At 41.1% G+C, this 25,959-nt stretch overlaps 1 protein-coding gene across 1 annotated transcript in view; it reads right to left on the bottom strand.

Annotated features, from left to right (window-relative positions):
• Nucleotides 1-25,615, bottom strand: part of SRGAP1 (SLIT-ROBO Rho GTPase activating protein 1) — a 154,190-nt gene extending 128,575 nt beyond the window's left edge. Inside the window, exons 1-4 of the mRNA XM_032593791.1 lie at nt 25,558-25,615; nt 22,474-22,565; nt 2,882-2,949; nt 611-800 (exon numbers count right to left, since the gene is read on the bottom strand). Of these exons, the coding sequence (XP_032449682.1) occupies nt 611-800; nt 2,882-2,949; nt 22,474-22,565; nt 25,558-25,615 (408 nt within the window). The remainder of the gene's footprint in view (nt 1-610; nt 801-2,881; nt 2,950-22,473; nt 22,566-25,557) is intronic.
• Between the last annotated feature and the right edge of the window lie 344 nt (nt 25,616-25,959).

Raw genomic sequence — 25,959 nt, 5'->3', positions numbered from 1 at the left:
GAGACTGGCTTGCTTCTCTGGTATGTTACTAAATGACTAGGGTTAGTGCACAGAATTGATGGATGGGGTGTAACACTCATAATCGTCCAGCAACATTTCTAAGTTATCACAAACCATCTCAATTTTTTCATAGTCTTGTTTGCTCAGATTTTCCTTATGATAATAAGGCTGTTAGGCTTTATCAGTACCTTCACCCAATGGATATAAGGTACTTCCCCCAAATGATAGGGGAGAGCAGTTGGAACGTCTCAGAGAACTCAATGGGACTCTGACAGGTTCTGTCGATTGCTCACGGGCTCGCTGTTCATGTGAGTATCCATACAACCTTGCAGCTGCTGATTAAACACCAGCTGCAAACTTGGGTGAAATATGTTGTTTAGTTAGAAATTTGGAGCAAAAAAGCAAAACCCACAAAAGTAAACAAAGGTCACTTCTCCATTTCACCAGAAACCTGAATCCAAGACCTATGCTTCTCTTACGCTTTGCAAGGAAATTAGGTGACATCAACACGGACCCAGACTGGAGTTACGGCATTATCAATCACAAGTCATTGGACGTGGGGCAAGTCACTTAACCTCTCAAATTTCACCTTGTGAAACAACAGTCCCACCTCCAGAGACCAATGAGGATTAAACGGGAAGATGGGAATGCCAGGCACACCACCGCCTGCAAACCACCACGAAACAGGTGAAGATGCTACGACTCGCATCAGCAGGCCCTCGTTACGGTCACTGACTATTCCCGTGGGCAAGGCTCCTTCAGGGGCTACAAGTAACAGACTGAAAGTCAGGAGCCCCCTCCTGTGAGAAGACAGGCAATGCACATGGTGAGAGCCGCTGACCTTTAGGGCCTTAACGTATGAATGTCAAGGAGTAAGGGGAGGTGTGCACAAGTTTCCACGGTTGGGCAAAGGGGTGGGCCCTGAGGAGGTGATCCCGAGGTTGACTTGGCAGCTTGTTGACATGGGCAGAGGGAAGGGTCCTCCGGGCCCAAGGACTAGCACCCGCACACGCAGGGCCTCTCTGCTGCGGCAACCCAACCCAGGATGGCTGGGGGGGTCCAGTTAGGTTCCTAGGGCAGCCCCGTGGCTTACTTACAAGAAGTAAGAAGAATCTTACTTACAAGAAGTAAGATTTTATATATCTTAATAGCCAGTTTCCCAAACTGGTTGCAAGACAAGAACCACTCGGGGTGCTTACTAAAAATACCATGTCCAGTCCCCTGAGCTCAGCTGGCTATTTTTATCTTGTCGGTCTGGCAGGACCTGGAATGGAGGGGACTTTAATTATGTGCCCAGGTGAATCTTTCCAGTGGGCAACTCCAGGAGACACAAGTGAAGAAGAACTCAACAATTCTGAACAAGGAAGATACATAATCAGACGTGCATTCCAGAAAAACCACACAAATAACTAAATAAGTGAAACGCTAAGCATCCTACACTTCACGAAATAAGAGCTGGCTTTGTAAACCGTATGGTTCCCTGTCTGAACTATGAATTTCTGGGCAAAATGAACTAACAACAATAAAAACACTCACAAGGTTGAATGGTATCCACGTTCTCCCCTAAGCCTATTATTTTAATCGGTTATGAATCCCTCATTTCTGTCATCTGGTGTGGAACTAATGAGAATTTCCATTTAATCTGTTATCAGAAAGGAGAAGCTGATTTTCAAACACATTGTAGAGAACCTTTTGAGCTATGCTGCCTGAGAGGTAGCCATTAGTCACACTAAGCCCTTCCAATGTGGCTAGCCCAAACTGAGATGTGCTGTAAGTGTAAAATAGAGGCAAGATTTTTTTTTTTTCAGAGACAGCTTGCACATGTGTGTGTGTGTGTTAGAGGGGGAGGGGCAGAGGGAGAGAGAAAAGTCCCAAGCAGGCTCCACGCTCCATGTGGAGCCCAACCCAGGGCTTGATCCCACGGCCCTGGGATCATGACCTGAGCCAAAATCAAGAGTCAGACACTCAACCAACTGAGCCTCCCAGGAATCCCAGATTTCAAAATCTCAGTATGAAAAAAGAAAGAATGTAAAACGTCTCACTGATAACTACGAATGTTGAAGTTTAAAAATTTAGACATTGGGTTACAGAAAAGACATTATTAAAATTAACTTCACCTGTTCATGTTTCTTTCCACTTTTTTTTTTTTTAATTTTTTTTTTCAACGTTTATTTATTTTTGGGACAGAGAGAGACAGAGCATGAACGGGCGAGGGGCAGAGAGAGAGGGAGACACAGAATCGGAAACAGGCTCCAGGCTCTGAGCCATCAGCCCAGAGCCCGACGCGGGAGTTCGTGACCTGGCTGAAGTTAGACGCTTAACCGACTGTGCCACCCAGGCGCCCCTCTTTCCACTTTTCAAAACGACTATTAAAAAATCTAAAATTAAAAATATGGTTCAGGGCACCTGGATAGCTCAGTCGGTTAAGCGTCCGTCTTCGGCTCAGGTCATGATCTCGTGGTTTGTGGGTTCAAGCCCTGTGTTGGGCTCTGTGCTGACAGCTCAGAGCCTAGAGCCTGCTTCATATTCTGTGTTTCCTTCTCTCTCTGTCCCCCGCTCATGCTCTGTCTCTTCTCTCAAAAATAAACATTAAAAAAATTTTTAAAGAAATACTGTTCATGTATATGAGCATATACTGGTATATACTGGCCATATATGGCCAAAGCTCCTGTAGGATATGAGTAAATTAGCAACCAGGTTTCTCATAAGTAGAATCTGAAATGTGGAGGTCTCATCAGAAAAGGCTTTTGAAGAATTAGCAGGCTTGATGAGAAGACAAAACTTAAGCATAAAGCAAATATAGGATAGAATACAGAGTAGCAAGACACTAGTTGCAGTGAGAAGTGTGACCTTGGAGGAGTAACTATCTCTTGGAACTCACCTTTCCTCAACTGCAAAATGGTTACTAATTATAGATGTTATATCCCCCCTTTCAAAGACGATGAAAGGCTTTAAAGAGAAAAGACTTTCTCATCTTGTAAAACACTGTATCATATCATAAAATACGTAATGAAAAATAAAAAAAGTTCTAGATTTGATCATGCTGACTACACAGGGCTAAAGGACTTTCAGAAAAGGAAAGCTCATGGACTAACAGGTTATCATCAGTGATACCTTTAGAGGGCAGGCACTGGCCTGCACTGCCTTTAAAGAATATGCAGAATTTGGAAGGCTGTGCAAATTGGGGGGATGGAAACACAGTTCCTTGAACTAAAAATGTTATTTTTGATATCGTGGCCCAGAAGAGTTAGGTTCTAGGGAAGGAGGTTTAGGGTGGCTGGACCAAATCTAGTCTTTTTCTACTTCCTATTTTTATTTACTTATTACATTCATTTATTCATTCATTCATTTATTCATTCATTCATTTATTCATTCATTCATTCATTCATTCATTCATTCATTCATTTATTTATTTATTTATTTATTTATTTTAAACGTTTATTTATTTTTGGGACAGAGAGAGACAGAGCATGAACGGGAGAGGGGCAGAGAGGGAGACACAGAATCGGAAACAGGTTCCAGGCTCTGAGCCATCAGCCCAGAGCCCGACGCGGGGCTCGAACTCCGGGACCGCGAGATCGTGACCTGGCTGAAGTCGGACGCTTAACCGACTGCGCCACCCAGGCGCCCCTACATTTATTTATTTTTGAGAGACAGAGAGAGACAGAGCATGAACAGAGGAGGGGCAGAGAGAGGAGGGGACACAGAATAGGAAGCAGGCTCCAGGCTCTGAGCTGGCTGTTTAGCCAGACACGGGGCTCAAACTTGTGAACTGTGAGATCATGACCAGAGCCGAAGTTGGACGCTCAACCGACTGAGCCACCCAGGTGCCTCAACTTATTTTCTTTTTTTTAAGTTTATTTAGTTTGAGAGAGAGCATGAGCAGGAAAGGGGCAGAGAGGGAGGGAGAGAAGGAAAATCTCAAGCAGGTTCTGCATTGTCAGGGGGGAGCCCAAAGCGGGGCTTGAATTCATGAACTGTGAGATCATGATCTGAGCTGAAATCAAGAGTCAGATGCTTAAATGACTACACTATCCAGGCGCCCCTTTTTCCTACTTTTAAATTAGGATATCACCAACAATTTAAGCAAATTAAATAGCACAGACATATATGACATCAGGTTGCTTCCATTCTAAGCTGAAAACCATGGCCTGATCCTAGAACTCTAGAGATGGTTAGAATAATTTGAGGGGGAGTAGAATTATGATAAAACCTTTTGGAATAAAACAAGGTAAGAAACTCCTCTCAGTACAGTTATGCCTCATTGTTTTGCATATAAAAGTAAAGTCAATTTCACAACATTTCTGACACTTAAAGAGAGGCCCTATCTACATTCTTAAGTTTTCATCACAACATCTCCATTTGAAAGGACATTAATGTCAGTATCATTTTAGAATAAAAGCTTAGTACAAAAGCACCCATTTTCATAGCTTTTGAAAGCTAAACATTGTATTTTGGCCTACATAACATCTTCAGGTGAAGTATGGAAAACAAATTTGCACCTTTTTTCCCCCCAGATGAAAGCCAGCTAGCCAGGATAAAAGGCAGTAAATTAAGGTGATCAATTATTGCTGTTTAATACACTGCAAGAAACACCAGTTTAAGGAAGTACAGATCTAAATGATTCACTATCGTGCCTGTATTTGGAATGCAGAAGAGGTAAGATTTAATTAACTTCTCCATAATTAAGCAAGGACATTTCAGCCAGTATTAGATTGATTTTTACTACCAGAAAGAGACCATGTGTGGAAAACACTGGTCTGTAGAAAGCACAAGGATTTACATTTTGGAATGGCCTGTGTTGGTGATCTTTCAAAGGTTCAAGGCATTTTCTAAACGTTGACTTTCTTCCCTGATATAATTCAACATGAAGCCTCATGGAGTAAATAGAAAAGCCTACATTTTTGTGGAGTAACTTTTAAGAATGAAAAACATTTAAAGTAGTTTAATCTTTTGTACTGAATCACTTGCAAATTGAGGCTTTTTCTTTTCTTTTTTCAAGATTTTAAACTAATCTCTACACTCAACGTGGGGCTCGAACTCACAACCCCAAGATGAGGTTGCATGCTCTGAGCCAGTCAGGCGTACCAAATTGAGGCTTTTTCAAATTAAGGCTCTTCTCTTTATTGCAGTAATTACAATTTTAAAGTGCACAGTTTAACCTCCCAAGCAATTTACTATTTACATGGTAAATATGAGAGAATACTGAATTCCTACTAAATTCCTGATTCTGTGAAAGGTACTTGATACAGTTTGGCTCATTTAATTCTGACAACAATCCTATTATTTAGTGACTCCACTACATAGATGTGGATATCAAAGCAGAGAGAGGTTATTTTGTCCAAAGTCTACAATTATTAAGTACTAAAGCTTGAATTCCAGCATGCTACAAAATGATAACGTTCAACAATTACACATAGTATATAATCAAACAAAGCAAGCCCAAGTGATCCAGACCTGGCCTTCTAGATAATCTGAAAGAATGTATATAGATAATGTATATAACTTAATGTAGCAAATAAAGTTTAACTGCCAAGTATCTAGCATTGTTTAGAAAAGCAATGATTACATTTCCATACTTACTTAAATCAAGAAAGCCAAAAGAACTTCCTCTTCCCCACAAAATTCGAATATTTTATAAAAACTAGCTAAGTGACTAACTCCCTAGTATTTTCTGAATGTTGTGGCTTTATAGGAAATTATGTATTTAGGTCAACTATTGCTGTTTTTTAATTGTTTTTAAGTTGTAAATTGTTAGAAATTGGTACTATGTTAAAATTATTGTAAAGCTTTGAACTATACAGATTATAAATCCCTTTAATACAAATATCATGTCTCTAAATTTCCATACAACACATAATAAATGCTCAATAACCATCTCTGATATACATTTGCTTCAGTAAAGATAACAAGGTATCAGAGGGCTTAGTTATGTACATATGGACCCAGGACCCACATTTTGCTAAATCATAAAATGGTTTTCCACTTCCCTCTCCCCACAACCCACAGTCCCATCACTACCCCTTCTTTCTTTGCTCCATGTGGTCCTTCTGGCATCCAGCCCTACAAGGTCTTGCCCATCAACCATGTTCTATTTGGTCAACGGTGGAAAAAGACTCCCGTTAAATCCACGGACTGTCGTGTTCTACACATCTCATCTCTCAATTAAAGATATTTTCTACGTCTACTTCTACTACAGACAATACCTTAGTCTAGGAAAATGACAGAGGAAACCCTAATCATTTCACTTAGTTATCTTTAGGTCTCTATTAGAGACTTTGAATGGATCGCTATTGGCAAATTTCCATCTTACTTTGATTTAACTACAGTTCAGTAAGTGAGAGCTCCAATAACGTCTGGCTCCAAAGTGAACTGCAACTCTGGTTCAGGAGCCGATACAAAAGAAAGCAGAACGTGGTCAAGTACTTATGCTGCCTCAACATTCATTTTCCATTTACTGACAGTCACAGTTCTGGAATATGGAATCAATGCCTTTGAGGGTTTAGGCTACAAAATCCTTAAAAGAGATCATATTAAAATACGTACATTCATATCTATTTATATTTATCTTTCAAGATTTTTCAGGCCTAAGCAAATACTGAACATCAGCTTGTTAAAACGTCAGAAACATTAATTTTCTTCATTATTTTATCTCTTCAAAGTACCAAAGAAAATGTCCAATTTGATTGACAACCTATGTATTAAAAATAACATTCTTTTATTTTGTCCTCAGATTGGAGCCAAACTCTACAAAACAGTATTTCTAGTCCTGCACAAATATCCAACTTTTACCCACATAATCTGCAAAACTTGAATTCAACAATGTTCACCTCGACAATGTCCACTCAAACAAGTGAGGAAAGAAATGCTTTTAACTACTCATCTGACAAACCAAGCGTGTGCCAGGTGCTGAGCTCTGGGGAAACTAAGATAAACCAAACTGCTTTGTGCCCTCAGGGCCTCTCAGGCTAGCTCCAAGTCTACAGACATGAAAACAAGCACCTGTTATTTTTATAACGATCATCATTTACAATGCAGCGCACTAAGTCCTGTCACGGAAGCACGAGAAAAGTGCTGTGAAAACACACAGGAAGGAACAACAAAGTGCCCAGGGAAATCGGGGAGAGCTCTGAGGGGACACCAGAGTTAGCAGATAAACAGGCAAGTGCTGAGCTGGGAGCAGCGAGGGGAAGGGTATTATGGACAAAAGCACAGGCATAAGACTACCTGGAGAGTCCAGGGCATTACACGGATTGCAGTCTGTTCCATTTTGCGGGGGGATAAGGTAAGCAGGGGCTGGGCCAGTTATTCGGGGAATTTTAAAGGAAACACTCTAAAAAGGTAAGGGATGCTTTTTTTTATTCAGTTCCTATTCACTTACTATAGCGAATGTTTCAATTTGTTGAATAAGTTAGAAACAAATGCTGATTATTCACTTTTAGAAAAGATAGCTGTAGGACGATGTTCTAACTGATGAAATTACTGGAAAATGACATCTCCTGCCAAATTACTGACAACAGATTTCTTAAAATTATTTTATGCTAATTTAGACAAGGGAGAACAGCGTCGACTATATTCAATAGACTATGGATACGGAATGGAAGGATTTATAAATACCATATATGAGGGGCGCCTGGGTGGCTCAGTCGATTGAGCGTCCGACTTCAGCTCAGGTCACGATCTCACGGTTTGTGAGTTCGGGCCCCGCGTCAGGCTCTGGGCTGATGGCTCAGAGCCTGGAGCCTGCTTCCGATTCTGTGTCTCCCTCTCTCTCTGCCCCTCCCCCGTTCATGCTCTGTCTCTCTCTGTCTCAAAAATAAATAAACATTAAAAAAAAAATTAAAAAAAAAATACCATATATGATCAGAGTTGCCTTCTACTTCACCTTTTTAAAAGTTTATTATATTTTGAGAGACAGTGTGTGTGTATGTGTGCACCCAAGCATCAGCAGGGGAGGGGCAGAAAAAGAGGGAAAGAGAGGATCCCAATCAGGGTCCATGCCTGGGGCCTGATGTGGGGCTCAAACTCATGAACTGCGAGATCATGACCTGAGCCCAAATCAAGAGTCAGATGCTGAACTGACTGAGCCACCCAGGTGCCCCATTTCTACTGCACTTAATTAGATATAACTTTCAAATTAAAGTAGCTTAAAATGACAAATTATTCAAAATGCCTATCTTCTAACCTTTCTTATCTCTTTTGTGGCCCATCCATTTTATAATTTACCTTGAAAAGGTACACTTTTTAAAAGATACTGTATCATTTCATCTTCACACTACAAAGCAGTTCAGAAATACTAATGTAAAAATCCTAGCATCTTCTAACCTTATACCTCTTTATAAGATCTCAAATACACTATTAGCTTTATGACCTCTGCCATGTCCACTTTTTTCAAAATAATTTTTTTTAATTTTTTTAACGTTTATTTATTTTTTAAAAAAAATTTTTTTTTAACATTTATTTATTTTTGAGACAGAGAGAGACAGAGCATGAATGGGGGAGGGTCAGAAAGAGAGGGAGACACAGAATCTGAAACAGGCTCCAAGCTCTGAGCGGTCAGCACAGAGCCGGACGCGGGGCTCGAACTCACGGACCGTGAGATCGTGACCTGAGCCGAAGTCAGCCGCTTAACCGACTGAGCCACCCAGGTGCCTCTAACGTTTATTTATTTTTGAGACAGAGAGAGACAGAGCATGAATGGGGGAGGGGCAGAGAGAGAGAGGGAGACACAGAATCGGAAGCAGGCTCCAGGCTCTGAGCCATCAGCCCAGAACCCGATGCGGGGCTCGAACTCACGGACCGCGAGACCGTGACCTGAGCTGAAGTCGGACGCTTAACCAACTGAGCCACCCAGGCGCCCCTCAAAATTTTTTAATGATTATTTATCTCTGTGAGAGAGAGAGAGAGAGAGAGAGCGTGCGTGAGTGCATGCACAAATGGGGGAAGGGCAGAGAGGGAGGGAGACATAGAATCTGAAGCAGGCTCCAGGCTCCGAGCTGTCAGCACAGAGCCCGACACAGGGCTCGAACCCACAAACTGTGAGATCATGACCAAAGCCGAAGTCAGTCGCTCAACCGACTGAGCCACCCAGGCACCCTGCTATGTCCACTCTTTTACATAGCTACTCTTATCTGGAAGACACTGATTTTTAAATATGATCAGATAGATGAATAGGCCAGTGCACTGTTGTGAAATGCTGTCCTTCCTCCAAATCCTCAGCACCAGTGAGCTTCTCTCCACCTCTCCCCCGATGTTATGCATCCACAATCTAGACATTGCCTTTTACTTGAACCTTTGCTCCCCAGGTCTCTACCCACACTGTGTACTTCCTCTGTTAAATCTGACTCTGTTAAATAGCACTGTCGTGGGGTTGCTGACAGCAGTGACTCTCTCTTTGGCCCTGCATCTTCTTCATGTTTGCTAGATGACTTTCCTTGGAAGTACGTGTTCCAGGACCCTTGGAGATTACCATACGCACTTTAGAAATGTTCACCAGGGCCAGGATGGGAGGAGGCATGTTTTGGCCTCCCTCGAATCTGTGAGAGAGAACATAGTCTTTCCCCTTCCGGATGCACAGGTGGTAGTGCTACAAGATCTAATTATAGGTTAGCTGTCAATTAGGTGTATACAAACGCTCGAGGTGCATGTGAACACTCTGATCTCACTATGGTGCCCTTCCAGATGACCCCTTGCTTGCTCTCTAAACTGTGCAGACTAAGGTCCAGACTTTGCAGAGAATCACGGTGCAGCTGGACCGTTGTCTGCCCGATCCTCCATCAGTAAGTTACCCTGAATAAAACTCTGTGTCAACTATGTGGAGTGGCCTGCTTCATTTTCTTATCTCTAAGTGCCTTCTCAGTTTGGGGGATACTATACCGTCCCTCCTCCACTTTCTAATACCTGTGTCTTATGTAAGATGCAGAAGTCATCAAAAGATGAAGGTGAAAAACGATGAGCTGATAGACTGAGTTTGGAAAAGAGGGAAGGTTGGAGCAGAAGAAGGATAAAGGGAAACAGCTTAAGGAGAAAAGAATTGAGAAGAGGGAGAGAAATAAGACAGGAAAAATGAGGGGTATTTGAGCAAAGAGGGCAGGTGGAAAAATGAAATAAATGTGAAGGCACCTGGCTGGCTTGGTCAGTTAAGCGTCTGACTCTTGATTTCAGCTCAGGTCATGATCTGGAGGTTTAGGAGATTGAGCCCTGCATGGGGTGTTGGGCTCCAGGCTGATGGCCCGGAACCTACTTGGGATTCTCTCTCTCTCCCTCTCTCTGCCCCTCCCCGGTACATACACTCTCTCTCAAAATAAATTTTTTAAAAAATGTGAAGTGACAAAGGTGTTCAGGAAGTCACTGAACCAGTCTTGGGCACCGGAGGGCCCTTAGATTTCTGAAGAGTACATCTGCTTCTAACAAATCCCAGATACCAGACTACCAGGCTGCAGTCTTAGGCCAGCATGAGAATAAAATCTCAAGGTCAAGCATAACTTCTTTTTCATATTAAAACCAAAGTGTAGGGGCCCCTGGGTGGCTAAGTCGGTTAAGTGTCCAACTCTTGATTTTGGCTTAGGTCATGATCTCATGGTTCATGAGATCAAGCTCCAAGTTAGGCTCTGTGCTGACAGCATGGAGCCTAGTTGGGATTCTCTGTCTCTCTCTCTCTCTCTCTCCCTCTCTCCGTTCCTCCCCTCCTCTTGCTCCCTCTCTCTCAAGATAAATAAGTGTGTTTTTTTTTTTCTTTTTTTAAAGTGTAAGTTGGTCAGAGTCATAAGATCTTCCCCTTTTAAACCTTTAGAAACCTAGGTGAAAGCAAAGTTGGTCATGAATGGTCATGAACGTGGAAGTTCACGTGTGATGGAACTTCAAGTTCCGTGGGTGAGCATGTGACTAATCCATGCTCTTCTTTCACAGTACCCTAATACTAATCGTAGCTCTGAGACCAAGCAGTAGAAGTTCTTTGTATTCACTCTATTGTCATGGTTCAATTATGAAGCTCCTGGAGCATTTTAATTATCTGGCACCTCAGGGGTAGAGTGGAAAGGCCACTAAAAGCAGGTAGAATCTCTCAGAATTCTTGTACCATCTTCCTTCTCAGTAAAAATGAGACCACTTCAATAAAACCAAGAGCTTTCCACATTGACCCACAGCACATTTTTCCCCTTCCTTTTAAGTTTAGATGTTTCTGGTGAGAACTCACACTACTTCACAGGCACAGCTGATGTTCTCTTGCCTGCCGGCATTCAGAAAGCCGTCTGAATGGATGGCACTGAGCCTTCTGCCATCCACTGGATTGTTCCCCAGTGCAGGTGCCAAGGAGTCCTGAGTTCGGGCAAGCGACAGACCACAGGACACTCCAGGCTCCGTCTCCTAGTCAGGGCTCTCCTGAATGCCAGCAGCACGGCACAGGATGAATACACTTTTTCTTCTTCACTCTGGTTATAGGGTTGACTACCTGGGATCATCCCAAAGGCAGAGCACTCTGCCCAAATCCAATGAAACGCTTTTGCATTGTTCAGCAGTCCCTTCCTGAGACTGAAATAAATAATAGCTACTTAGAGTCTTGAGATGTGCATGGGAGCATTAACAGAGGAAGGGTCAAAAACTCAAATGCCCTCAGAGGCAGGATAAGTCCCATAAATGAGTGAAGTGACAGGGTGTAAAATACCAAGGGAAGGTTATGACTGTGCTGAATGGGAACACACGCCTCATCTAGCCACCAAGCTCCAGGTAACAGTTGCTACATAGGAAGCTTGATGCAGTTATGCCAAATCTGATTTTGTGTTTTTGAGAGAAGTCTGAAATCTGGATTTTTGGGCAAAATATCCAAATTTTTCAGTATCAGCAACTAATTAAATTAAAACAGTGTACAGGCCAAGCAAAACCCATCTCTGTGCCAGATTTTGCCTCCAGACTACCACTGTGTGCTCTCTGACGGACAGAAATTCTAAGCTTTTTGGACAAGATAATACCCTCAACTGTCATAAATATAACAGAAACAAAATGCAGATTAATGACAATTTGAGGGACCTCAGAAATGAGGCAGCAATGTAAACGGTGTGTGGAAAATCAATCAAAACAAGGTGACGCTAATATTATTTCCCAGCTTTTAAGTGAATTTATTTGTAACCTGGATGCCAATGGCTTGACTTACTCTACCACTCACGCTAGTTTTCTGGGAATTGAAAATACTAGAACAGTTTCTCCTTCTCACCATTCTCTCCTGGGGCTCAGCCTAAAACTGGAAGATGATCTGAAGTCCAATCTTATTGGAACTCTTTCTCAAGAACGGTTCTTGCTGACTCAAGAAATCTGAGAAAAGCACTTCTCCCAGTGCTGGTACAAATCCCATTAGCCATCACTGCTACCAAAGGCTTTCCTGAATAATCTGTGTTCCCATTTACTTTTTGTGTCTCTCTTCTTTGGACACATTAGAGAAATAAAACAATCACAGAATCTCAAATTTACAATAAGCCTTAGGAATCATTTAGTCCTGGGGCGCCTGGGTGGCTTAGTTGGTTAAGTGTCCAACTTCAGCTCAGGTCATGATCTCACCGTTTGTGGGTTCGAGCCCCGCATCGGACTCTGTGCTGACAGCTCAGAGCCTGGAGCATGCTTCAGCTTCTGTGTCTCCCTCTCTCTGCCCCTCCCCAGCTCATGCTTTGCCTTTCAAAAATAAAGAAACATTAAAAAAAAAAAAAGTCGTTTAGCCCTATCTGGTGTCTGGTGATCAAATTCTCCCAAGTTCATGCCTGCCTGGAATTCACTGTCTCCCCAGAGCAGCCCGTGCTACTATCTGGCAACTCTAACCCTTAGAGAAGTCTCCTTGAACTAAAACAAGAACTCATCCATTGGTTGCACAAATATGTATCAAAATGCCAATGATATGACTCACACTAGCTGCTTTTATATAAAGATGAATAAGCTGGGACATCCCTCCCCCTCTGCAAAGAATTCACAAAAATACTTTTCAAATTAAATTTCAAACTTCCAAAAGGGTACTCTGTACAAGTGCACTCAAGAGACAAAATAAAGCCAACCAATCAGAAAGTCTAGAATGTAATAAGACAAGTTATGAGAAGTGAATACAGAAATACCTAAAAGAAAAGGTTTAAAGGTTAATAAGGAAATAGGTATGACTACTCAGATATGAAACTTCCTTCAAAATTAACCTAACATCTTTTCCTAATCACTCTGGGAACAAAAGGCTAAATAGAAGACTGTTACCACGTTCATTGTCCACTATAAGAAAATTTACTCACCCATAACCTCCCATACTTGGGAGCACTACAAAAGCAGGTTTCCGTATCACTACTTCCCTTTTTGATACCTGTACCCTTTTTCTGCTATGCTGTCCCTTAAGCCTAATTCAGGAAAAAGATATTCAATCAATTCCATCTCCATTCCCCATCCACTCCTGACCTGCCCAGTTAAGAGAAGCTTAAGAAGAATTCACTATATGGTAGGTTAAGGTTTGCATGACACCTTACAGCTGAGAAGACTGGGTCCAATGAGAACTTACTCATAAATTTTATAGAAAGCTTTGTTTCCTCAGCTGAGTGTAAGGGAAAATTTCCTCTGTTAGTATAAGTGAAATTTTCTTTCCTTTCAAGTTCTGAGTCCTGACCTTGGGTAATTTACGTAAACTTAAACCTCCACTGGAACCAATCTCATTTAATTGTTATGAGGATTAAATTAGATAATACACGTAAAGAATTCAAATAGAGCCTCACACAGATAATTCCCAACAAATGGTACCTATTGTTATTAGTATCATTTTTACATCTACTGGTCCTAAAACATGTTGACATATTTCTTAAGAATCGGGATTTTGGAGACGTCTGGGTGGCTCAGTCAGTTAAGTGTCTGACTCTTGATTTGGGCTTTGGGCTCAGGTCATGATCTCTCTCAGTTTGTGTGATTGAGCCCGGCGCTGGGCTCTGCACCGACAACACGGAGTCTGCTTAGGATTCTCTCTCTCCTTCTCTCTCTCTCTGCCCCTCCCGTGCACTCTCTCAAAATAAATGAATAAACTTTAAAAAAGGCACTCTTATTTTTTCCCTCATTCATGCAAACATATTCATTTTAGAAAATTAGAGTAGAAGGAAGAGGGGGGAATCGCCCATCTTGGGGAACCACACCTGTTAATATGGTACAATTATTTTTTGTGTTTTTTTAAGTATGAATAGTTCTTTTAATTTAAAAAATAATTTGCCAGAAAAGCAGACATACATGCTGTAAAATGTTAGAAAATGTAACTTAAAAAACCCACTTGATTTTTTATCATGAGATTAATTTTGAAAACATTTTGCTGTATATTTTAAATATTTTTCTAATACGGAAAGCTTTAGGTTATATCCATTTTGACCTTTCAAACTTTAATGGTTTATTCAATGCCTGTACACAGGTAGATTTTCCAGAGCATCAACAACCACCGTCACTGGTCCCTTCCTAAGGGCCACACTCTATCAGATTACCACTAATCCTTACAACAGTCCTGCCAAATACATTCCAATATCCCTGTTTTGCAGATAAGAAAACTAAGACCCATAGAGATTAGGTGGTCAGCCCAAGGCCGAAAAGCATTAAGTGACAGAGCTAGGTTTCAATCCATCTTTGTCAGACTTCAAAGCCTGTAAGTTCTCCCCTAGCCCCAGCCTAAAGGGAAGGACAGCTAGATTCTCTATGGGAAAATAGTTAAAGGAACACAAAAAATCCCGATCCTTATTTGGGGAGCAAAGTAGTATGACTCTCATTTTACAAAAAGACAACAGTGACTCAAAGTGACACAGTCAAGTTGGATAGAGCAGGACTTTAAATACCAGTTAGATGAGGACACCATCATTTCAATACAAGATAACTCTCTTCTATGTGATGTTTAAATTTAGAGTTTGCTCGGATTTTGCATAAAATAAACATACTCTCGAGCCACCCACAAGTACTCACTGGTGAGCTGTTCCTGGGGTATAATTCAAGGAGGGAAAACCCAAAATTAATTAGGGAGTTACACAGTGTTAACGTATACCACAACAAAACTTACCCCCTGAGGTTTCAAAGTCCTGCTTATCAGGCTGCTGGGAAGGACAAACGGGTATTTAGAGACCTGGCTGAGACTCCCAGCTCTGTCACTAAATACCTGTATGACCTTGGGCAAGTTACTGACTCTCTTCTGGGCTCAATGACTCCGTCATGAAAACAGGTAGAATACATACCCACCCCCCTCTCCATGGACACACTGCTGCCAGAAGGATAAAGGTTATGAATGATAAAGGATTTAGAAAATTCAAATTTTCCATTACTGTATAAGATCTCTAATAAAAGTAATGACAACTGCAATAATAATGTATTACTATAGCTACATTTTGGCTGAGTGCAAATTATGTCAGGTTTTGCTGGTTTTTAAAATTTTAATGTTTGTTTACTTTTGAGAGAGACAGAGACAGAGCGTGAACAAGGGAGGGGCAAAGACACAGGAAGACAAAGAATCTGAAGCAGGCTCCAGGCTCCAAGCTGTCAGCACAGAGCTCGATGTGAGGCTCGAACCCACAAACTGCAAGACCATGAGCTGAGCTGAAGTCAGACGCTTCAGGACTGGGCCACCCAGGCTCCTCTGTTTTGTTTAAATGTTCGCTTATTTTTGAGAGACAGAGAAATAGGGAAAGAATGAGCGTGCGTGCAGGAGGGAAGAGAGAGAGGGAGACAGAAATCCAAAGTGGGCTTTGCACTCTCACCACTGAGCCTGACTCAGGACTCAAACTCAGCAACCATGAGATCATGACCTTGAACTGAAGTCAGACGCTTAAGTGACTGAGCCACCCAGGTGCCCCAGGCATTGTTCTCTTTTATATGAATTAACTCATTCAATTTTCGTGTTATCATTACCTCAATTTTACAGATGATTAAACTGACAAAAACAGGTTAAGAACTTGCCCATGGTCACTTGGCTAGTAGGTGGAGCTAGGTTCTGAATCCAGGAAACCTGACTTGAGCCCATGCTTTTAACTACGTGACAGGGAGGTTCCTAAAAATCCTTTACTACTTCTCCCACCTCCAACAGCTTCTGTGCCACACTCCTTCCAAGGGAAAAGCATTGAAATGTATTCTACTTTTGCTGTTTCTAATTATACGATTTTCTTTACAAAACCAATTAAAAAAGAAAGTAATTTTGAAGCTATTCTGACAAATCTGTTGATTAAAAAAAAACAATGGTTTTGTCTATTTTGGCAATGTTATCTTCAGTCATATCAGGTAATTTCATAAGAAAATAATTTAAGGGTTTACAATTCTTTCAAAGATGGTTCTCAACCTAAAATGAAGAAAACTATGCAATGGAGATAAAATTCTAAAGTATGTAACAGCCATATTTCAAAGAAACTCTAAAGTATATAACAGTCATATTTCAGAATCTACTGAACAGTACATTATCTGTTGATTCCTCCCTCTTAACTAGTGGTTCCTGTGGGGTTAAATATTATATGACATAGACATTAGTCCGTGGCTGACGGTCCCCCACCCCCCAGCATTCTTACACATCCGAATGATAAACCCTTGTCTTCTGTGTAGACAGGAAACCTCAGAAAATAAGCAAGTGGGAATAGAATATGAGCCACAAATGCAGGCTCTGTAGGTGATTTTAAATTTATAAAATCTATAAATCTATATTAAAGAGAAGCAGATAAAATTAATTTAAAATATATTTTATTAAGTCATAATATTAAAATAGTGTAGCTTCTGGGGTGAGCACTGGGTGTTGTATGGAAACCAATCTGACAATAAATTATATTTAATATAAAATAAATAAAATATTATAGTTTCAATGTGTAATCAATATAAAAACATTGAGATATTCGGCAATTTTTTGTATTAAGTCTTCAAAATCTGGTGTGTATTCACCCTTACAGCACATTGCAACTTGGACCAGCCACTTTTCAGGTGCTGAACAGCCACATATGGCTAGTAGCTGCCTTACCAGGCCACCCAGTTCTATATAGTGGGGTTTTGTTTTTAAGTTTATTCATTTGAGAGAGGGCAGGGAGGGGCATAGAGAGAGGGTGAGAAAGAATCCCAAGCAGGTTCCAGGGTTAGCACATAGAGCGTGATGTGAGGCTTGATGGAGCTCATGACCAAACAGATCATGACCTGAGCTGAAACCAAGAGTCAGATGCCTGACTCAGCTACCCAGGTGCAGCTAAAGAGTGGTTTTGGGAGTACAATGGGGATTAGACAATCAGCCAGTTTCCTACTCTCAAACAGCAAAGCATAGGTCAAGGAGAAAAGTTACAACAGGTTGGTAATTCCGCACCGTTTTTGAAAAGCACACAGTGTTTAGTGTAAAGGTCCTCTTCAACTAGCACTTAAATAACAGCTCCGATTGTAAATGTGTGTGTGTGTGTCTGTGTACAGAGACACACAATGTTCAATTCCTAAACAATGATCAGTAAGATAATACAATCTTGGCCAGTATGGACACCCAGTGTGACCATACAAAGGGAAGCATGGGAGAGACAATGTGGCAAGTGCACTGCTGGGGCACATGAGGTTCTGAACGACAGTGATTAAAACTGAACACCATATCAACTAATTTCCCCCTTTCCTTTCTTCTCATCTCCCCAGTCTGTCTTCACTGAAGTTTATCCTCAGATGTCACTACTCCTGAAAGGTTTTATCCAAGTATCTAAAATATACCCACCAGGGACGCTTGGGTGGCTCAGTCGGTTAAGCGTCCGACTTTGACTCAGGTTATGATCTCATGGTTCCTGAGTTCAAGCCCCACGCCTGGCTCTGTGCTGACAGCTTGGAGTCTGGAGCCTGCTTCCAATTCTGTGTCTCCCTCTCTCTCAAAAAATAAAAAAAATTTAAACAATTTTAAATATACCCACCAGCTCCTAGCCCCCACCAATGTATCCCATTACTATAGGTATTTTTCTTCATAGCACTCATTATTCCCTGATATTAGAGTATACAATTATTGGCTCTTTCTTCCCTTAAAATGGAATCTCCATGAGGACAAGAAAGTTGTTTTATTCATTGTGACATCCCAGTACTCACACAAAACAGGGCATTAGGTTTTCAACAAATTTGTTTATTCAACAATGCTATGCACCTACCATCCATTCTGACAGGTGCCAAGAAGACACCCTTAGACTCGGGCAGTGGCGCCCCTGTGCCGGTAAGAAGTCCTGGGGGCAAGGCAATGCCTTCACACAAGCCCTGCTCCACATGCAGAGTATGCTCTAAATTCCCTATCCAATACAGCCTGAGCCTGCTTCCTGGGCCTGCCCAGTGTCTGTTCCAGATCCACCCAAGGGCTTTTGCAGTGAGAGACAGAATTGAGGGGTGAGAACAGATGGGATTATACCTAGGTACGTAGGCACAATTCTTGTCCTAAGCAGCTCTGTCCAACAGGATGCGCTGCACCTATGAAAAGGTTCTAGACCTACAATGACCAGTGTAATAGCCCCTGGCCACATGTGGCTAGTTAGCACTTAGAATGTGGTGTGACTGAGGAACTGAAATGCTTACTTTTTCTCATTTTAAAGTTAAATTTAAATAGCCACCATATTGGCAAGCACAAGTCTACTGGAAAAGAAAGTCAATGATTAAAGAACAGGTTTGTACTAGTTTCCTATTTCTGCTGTAACAAATTACCACAAACTCAATGATTTAAAACAATACAAATTTATTCTGTTAAAGTTCAGAGGGAGGTCAGAGGTCCAAAAAAAATCTTTAGGGGCTAATATCACAGTGTCAAGAGGGCTAGTTCCGGGGCGCCTGGGTGGCGCAGTCGGTTAAGCGTCCGACTTCAGCCAGGTCACGATCTCGCGGTCCGTGAGTTCGAGCCCCGCGTCAGGCTCCGGGCTGATGGCTCGGAGCCTGGAGCCTGTTTCCGATTCTGTGTCTCCCTCTCACTCTGCCCCTCCCCCGTTCATGCTCTGTCTCTCTCTGTCCCAAAAATAAATAAACATTGAAAAAAAAATTTTTTTTAAAGAGGGCTAGTTCCTTTTGGAGGCTCTAGGGGAGACTCTGTTCACTGCCTCCTCCGGTTTCTACATCCTGCCTACATTCCTTGGCCCTGGACTGCAAGCATACTCCAATAGCCGCTTCTATTGTTACACGACCATCTTCTCTCGTTATCCCTCCTGATTCCCTCTTAGAAGGACCCTTGTGATTGCAATGACCCCATCTGAACAACTGAGGATAACCTTCCCATTTCAAGATCCTTAACTTAATCACATCTGCAAAGTCCTTATCACATGGGGTAACATTCACATGTTCTGGAAATAAAGTTATCTTTGACAGATTATTCAGCCTACCACAGGTTACTGAGTGATACAGGAGATAAGGAGACCAAAATAAAGAGCCATAGGAGTACTTTCATCAGGAAAGTGACTGAAAAGATCACTCTGATAGAATAATTGGAGGAAAGTCATGGTGGGGCAGGGAGACCAATGAAGCTACTTAAAGGAAGGCTAGAGTACAGGTGAGATGAGAAGATGCCTAAAACTAGTCAGTGGAGGTGGGCAAAGAGAAGAAAATACGAGGCTGAGAAGTATTAAGAATACAGAATCCACACAAGTTCCAGAAGGGAACCTTGGCTGGTGGGAAGGACAAGGGAGAATCTGAATATTTAATCTCTCAGAATTCCAGGTGGTGATTTAGAGTATTTGTGTCATTGTCCTGTCTATCAGTATTACCTTACATGATTCTACTCATGAACCAAAACACAAGGGTATTTTTCACAATATGAAGTGTTATAAAAAGTTGGTCCATCATGCAGACACTATGTAGAATTTTCAACAGCTGTTCAAAGATGCAGATGCATAACATTGGTCAGTCTGGCCTCCAGGTGGTTTTTTTTTTTTTTTTTTTTTTTTGTCATTTCAGCTTAGCACCAAGGCATATACATTAGGGCTCAGAATTTTTTTTTTTTTTTAAAGGTATAGTGTAGGGAGCTTGCAAGTTTCAAAACCAAAAGATAAATACGGTGGATCCTTCTCAATGTAGTATAGTAATTAAAGCCTGTATGTCAGGGGTTTGATATCTCAAAGACCTGTGTTCAAATACTACCTCATCCATAATACTAGCTTTGCGACATTTGAGGAACTTACTTAGCTCTCTGAACACCAGCTTCATCATCTTCACAGGAGAGATAATAATGCAGATTATAGGGTTGGTACAAAAGTTAAATGATATGCTACTTCATGTCCAGTACAGTGTAGGTGATCAATAAAGCCAATTATTGTTGTCTTGTTTGGAAGAATCATAATCAGAAAAACATACTGTTTATTACTAATAAATCTAATAAGGTCTCCAAACAGATTTTTTTTTAAAAAAACCCACACAAATAGGAATTTCAAACACGGAAAGAAGCACATCAGCAAATCTTCGGAGAATAACTGTGGATAATCTAATCACATGGATTTGAATCTTCAGGACACATACCAGATGAACTGAATTTCCTCAGCTTCTATCCCAGCTTTAGAGGATCCATCAGGCTTCACTACCGTTTTAAGGAACAGAGTAAAATACTCCCAGCTTAACCAACTATCCTGGTACCAGTACTGAACTCGAAAAAAATTAAAGAAAAAAATTTTTTTAAAGATGAAATATACACGTGTCCTCAATTTATGGACAAGCTCTGTCCCTGAAGGAATATGTACGTTATTAGATTTTGGTAATCAGAATTTATTTTCCCAATGACAATTTCAGAAACTTGTTTTGCTAGAAAAATGCAGTAACTTTTTATTTTTTAGGAAGTGGCCATAGGATTAGGATGGATGGTGTTTGGCATTTTGGCAGGGGTGAAATTAAACAGATTCTCCATATTAAATTTTGGATCTTGCTAAGGTCATGTTTTGATTGAAGTGGCAAAGTAATCCCCATCATCTGGTAATGAAAAATACATCCCGTCCTGTAAATGACAGAGTGCAAGATAGACTGTGTAAAGTACAACACACAGTATTACCTTCCTGGGGCAAGACATTTCATATACATTCAAGAGAGCAATTACCCACCTTCAATAAATGCTTTAGATAAATGGGACAGCTTCGTGAACAGACATACCATTAATCTGACACAGAGTGAAAAAGAAGGCTAGGGAGGGGAAACTGGAGATTCAACACAAGAAATCACTAAAAACAAGCATTCTGTTGATAAGGGCTGTAGTAAGGTGTGGTAGATGATTTTTAGGACAGGATTCAAATTCATAGTTGTTGGGTTTTTTGGTTGTTTTTAAGAAGACACCGCAGAAACCAGGTAGACAACTGAAGATACAGACTGCCCAAGTAACACAATTTGTCCAACCAGCATCCTATCTGCAAACCCTAATTACCAAAGGACAGCAAATTAAACACTAATCTTCGCTGTCTACAAACAATATTTTTAAATGATATCCTGTGGACTCTACTTCACCTTATTAAACACTCCGTGAGGTTGCTCATAAAGTCAAGTCATTCAACAAGGACCATCAATCATAGTTAATGGTCACTATAAAAACTGGCCTTGCATGCTTACTAGACAACTTCGTAATTAGGAGTAAGTGGAGGCCGCATGCTCTCCTGTGGGAGGAGAGCCCTAATTCCTAAGTCTTCCGAGGAGTGATGAGGATTAGGCCAATGCATGGCTGAAAACAGCTGAGCCTCTGCATGCGTGGGAGGGGGCACAGCACTGATGACTAGACAAGCTTAGCTTTTTGGGTGTCTTCAAAGCTTCTGAGAAGGAATCCAAGGGCCATAATACCACTGAGTGCCAAGGTGTTTTACCTGCCACTCACCTTATCCCCTACCAAGCGTGTTCTGAACCCATTTGGTGATATTTTGGGAAAACTCACTGCCTGCATCGTCCCGGCACAAGTTTTGAGCCAGAAAAGGAGCTAGGCTCAAAACACTTCAAATAGATGCTTGGAGACTGCTCTTCATTCCTCTGGTGGCGGCTTTCCCTTCGTCCACTTGGGGGTTCACACTGGCCACAGTATTTATTAATTATCCCCAAGTCAGTGCCCACTGAGTCACACAGAATGAGATGCAGTTCCAACCAACCAAGGAACCATTTCTGGAGACTTTTTACACCATGGCTCATTCAAGATTAAATCATGCATAGGCCAAAAAAAAAAAAAAAAAAAAAAAAAAGGTAAGCCTTCCAAGAAGAAAATTGATGAGAGGGAGAACACGTTAAGAAGCCGGCAGACAAAGACAGGCAGACGGGTACTACAGCCCCATCTCCATCCGCCCGTATGTTTTTCCTCACACCCATATGCTCACTCTCAGTTCCCATATGGTTTCTCTTTCTCATTACGAAACTAGAGGTGGGTGGGGGCAGGAACGAGCACACATCTACTTGGTATAAAAGTTACCAGAGACACCAAGTACCCTAGGACATCACAGACAGGCAAGCGGAGTTACAGAGAGGCCCCCGGCAGGCTGCATTACGCCCGGACTCTCGTCTCGCCTCTCCGTCTTTGCTCCAAGGTCAGGCACTAACGGATGTTCTATCACTGGCATAAGCACTGGCTCTCTGGTCCAGCTGTGGGCATTTGTTCTGGTTCATGGTGGTCTGCTGCCTGAGGCCTGAACCTAAGCAGCAGATTGAACAAATGGAGTTTGCCATGGAGCCAAAGGCCGAAAAAGGTCATCAGCGCCAACGTGCCTGATGATCAGCTCCTCACCTGGACCAGTCAGGGTAGCAGTGAGGACCCGTGACCTGTATCCTTCCAGCAAAGTGGGGCCCTGCGTTCATTATCCTCAGTGATTACACGACCTGGCAAAATACTGTGACCTCCAATGTTGACAGCAGCATTATTCATACTAGTTATAAAGGGAAAACCACCCCAATGTCTACCAACTGATGCATGGATAAAATGTTGTGTATCCAACATAATGGAATATTTGGAAGTATAAAAGGAATGAAGTACTGACATATACTACAACGTGCATGAACTCTGAAAATATCATGCGAAATGAGAGAAGCCAGTCACAAAAGGACAAATATGAAAGCTCATACCAAAAAAAATGCTGTCCCTTATTGATCTTCAAAAGGTAAACATATTCTATCAATTGAAGGAGTGTGCCCATAACCTTGGGCCAGATAGAAGCTCTCCTTATATTTTTGTTGTATCAGTAAATAATTTTTTTTTAAAGACTCTAGTTTTTTAGAGAAGTTTTAGGTTCACAGGAAAACTGAGCAGAAAGTACAGTGATTTCCCATATCCTTCTATCCCCAAATAGGTGTAGCTTCCCCCTACTGTCAACATCACTCACCAGAATGATACATTTGTTATAATCCGTGAACCTAGAGTGACATATCATAAGCGTCGTAAATCTATAGTTTATAATAGCATTTGCTCAGTGCTGTACAGTCTATGGGTCTGGACAAATGAATAGTGACACGTATCCATCATTATAGAATCATACACAGTATTTTCATTGCCCTAAAAATCCTTTTTGCTCAGCCTGTTCATTCCTTCCCCAACTCAACCTGCAACCACTCATCTTTTCACTGTCTATAGTTTTGCCTTTTCCAGAGGTCATATAGTTAGGATCGTACAATATGTAGCCTTTTCAGAATCTTCACTCAGAAATATGCACTTAAGGTTCCTCTGTGTCTTTTTATGGCTGGATAGAACTCATCTTTTTTTACTGCTGAATAATACCCCATTGTCTGCAGGCACCAGAGTTTATTTATCCATTCACCTACTGAAGAACATCTCTGCTTTCAAGTTTTGGCAATTATGAATAGAGCTGCTATAAGCATCGTGTTTTAATTTTTTGTAATTTTCCTATTTCTTTCAGTGTATCTTGTGCATATGCTTCTCTACTATTAAGCACCTGATATCTTGAGTTATCCTTTTTTTTTTTTTTTTTTAAATGAGTTCATGACAGTGAGAACTGGATTTTCATAGCCTTGCTTTTGACTGACACTGATGACTCCTTAAACAGTTTATGGACCTGCATCTTTAGAAGTCTGATGGAAGCTCTATCTTATATAATGGATCAGATGTTTAAGGATAATTTATATTGTGAAAAATATAAGTTATAAACATAAATTTAATAAAGTATAAAAAATAAAATAAATATAAATATGTTTTGGACCATGAAAATCAACAAATGTGACACTATAGTATATTTTTGTCATCTGAGATCTTCCCAATTGGAATACTGTCTCTGTCTGATATTCCCATTAACCTTCCTTTGGATCTCTATGGGGGCCCATAGTAAAGCCACTGTGGGTTCAAATTAATGTCCATGTGTCTCTACTCCTGCATTCTGAGCTCTACAGACAGCAACTATATCTCAATTATCCGGATGTCTTCCATATTGAGCACCGTCTCTGACAAAGCGATAATTCAGTAAATGCTTGTTACATTGATATGGCTGTGTCACTGCTGTTCATGTAGAATGCACATTCTGTTTAAAAACTTTTTAAATTTTTGGGGCGCCTGGGTAGCTCAGTCGGTTAAGCGTCCGACTTCAGCTCAGGTCACAATCTCACGGTCTGTGAGTTTGAGCCCCGCATCCGGCTCTGGGCTGATGGCTCAGAGCCTGGGGCCTGCTTCCGATTCTGTGTCTCCCTCTCTCTCTGCCCCTCCCCCATTCATGCTCTGTCTCTGTCTCAAAAATAAACAAACATTAAAAAAAAATTTTTTTTAAACTTTTTAAGTTTTTAAAAAAACTGAAAAATAAGCTCTTTTAATCCACAAGTAAATCATGGAATCTTGACTGACCAAACCTAATAAACAAAGACCTTTGATTTCATTTTATTATTTCCCGGACTTCACTTTTAGAAATGGTAAATCTGAATTTCAAAAACTGGCAGAATTTAGTTCTTTAAAAAAAACCTTCCAGGAAGTCTTGAGGTCAGTCAGACTCAACTCTTACATCTTCTCCCTATGCCATATCCATGACTATCTCCAGAGCTGACATAAAAATTGAACAAACAGGGGAGCCCAGGTGGCTTAGTCAGTTGAGAATCTGACTCCTGGTTTCGGCTCAGGCCATGATCTCACAGTTTGTAAGATTGAGCCCCATGTCAGACTCTGCACTGACAGAGCAGAGCCTGCTTGGGACTCTCTCTCTCCCTTTTTCGCTGCCCCTCCCTGCTCATGCTCTCACAAAATAAATAAAAACAAAAAACTTGAACAAACAGATGCTTGATGAAAACTGGGTTTCAGACTGATCATTACAAGGCACTGCAATTTTTTTAAAGAAATTCATTTACCTATCCTGAAAGATGCTTCACTAAAAAAACTGTTTTTACTGAAATTGTACTTAGTAAAGCAGAAAAGTATCCTTGCTCCACAGAGCCTACTTTAAATACAAAGCCAGAGTGATGATTTCAAACAGAAAATAAAATCATGTCCCTTCTCTACTCAAAATCTATACTACTCAGGTGAAAAGCCAACACCTGTCTCATCCACGGTCCTAACATACACTTTTGTAGGTGGTTCTTTCTCCATCGTTGGTCCCTACGCCAGCATTGCCAGGGAAGCTCTGACCCCAGGCCTTTCTACCAGCTATTCCCTCGTCTGGAAGCCTCCTCCCTCAGATGTCCCCAAGCTTGCCTCCTTACCTCCTTGACGTCTCAGCCCAAACTTTACCTTCTTACTGAGGTCTTTACTGATTATCATAGCTATAAGTGCAGCAATGCTCCCACTTCATTTTTCTCTATAGCACTTACCACCATCTGACACACCATACAATTTACATAGTTATTTATTTACTGTTTATTTACTTATTTCCTCTGGAATATAATCCAACGAAGGCAGGATTATGTATCTATTTTTATTTAGGGATTTTTAATTTTTTTTTTTTTAAGTAATCTCTACACCCAATGTGGGGCTTGAACTCATAACCCCAAGATCAAGAGTCCCATACTTTTCTGAATAAGCCAGCCCCAATTTTGTTTTTCAGTTAAGATTTTATTTTTGTTTTTTCTTTTTACTTTTTAAAAAAGTTTATTTTGAGAGAGCGA

This window comes from Lynx canadensis, chromosome B4 (genome assembly GCF_007474595.2).
Source record: "Lynx canadensis isolate LIC74 chromosome B4, mLynCan4.pri.v2, whole genome shotgun sequence".
In the NCBI taxonomy this organism is placed as follows: domain Eukaryota; kingdom Metazoa; phylum Chordata; class Mammalia; order Carnivora; family Felidae; genus Lynx; species Lynx canadensis.
The sequence above is the reverse complement of the archived record's forward strand: the minus strand, read 5'-3'. Positions and strand labels throughout refer to the sequence as shown.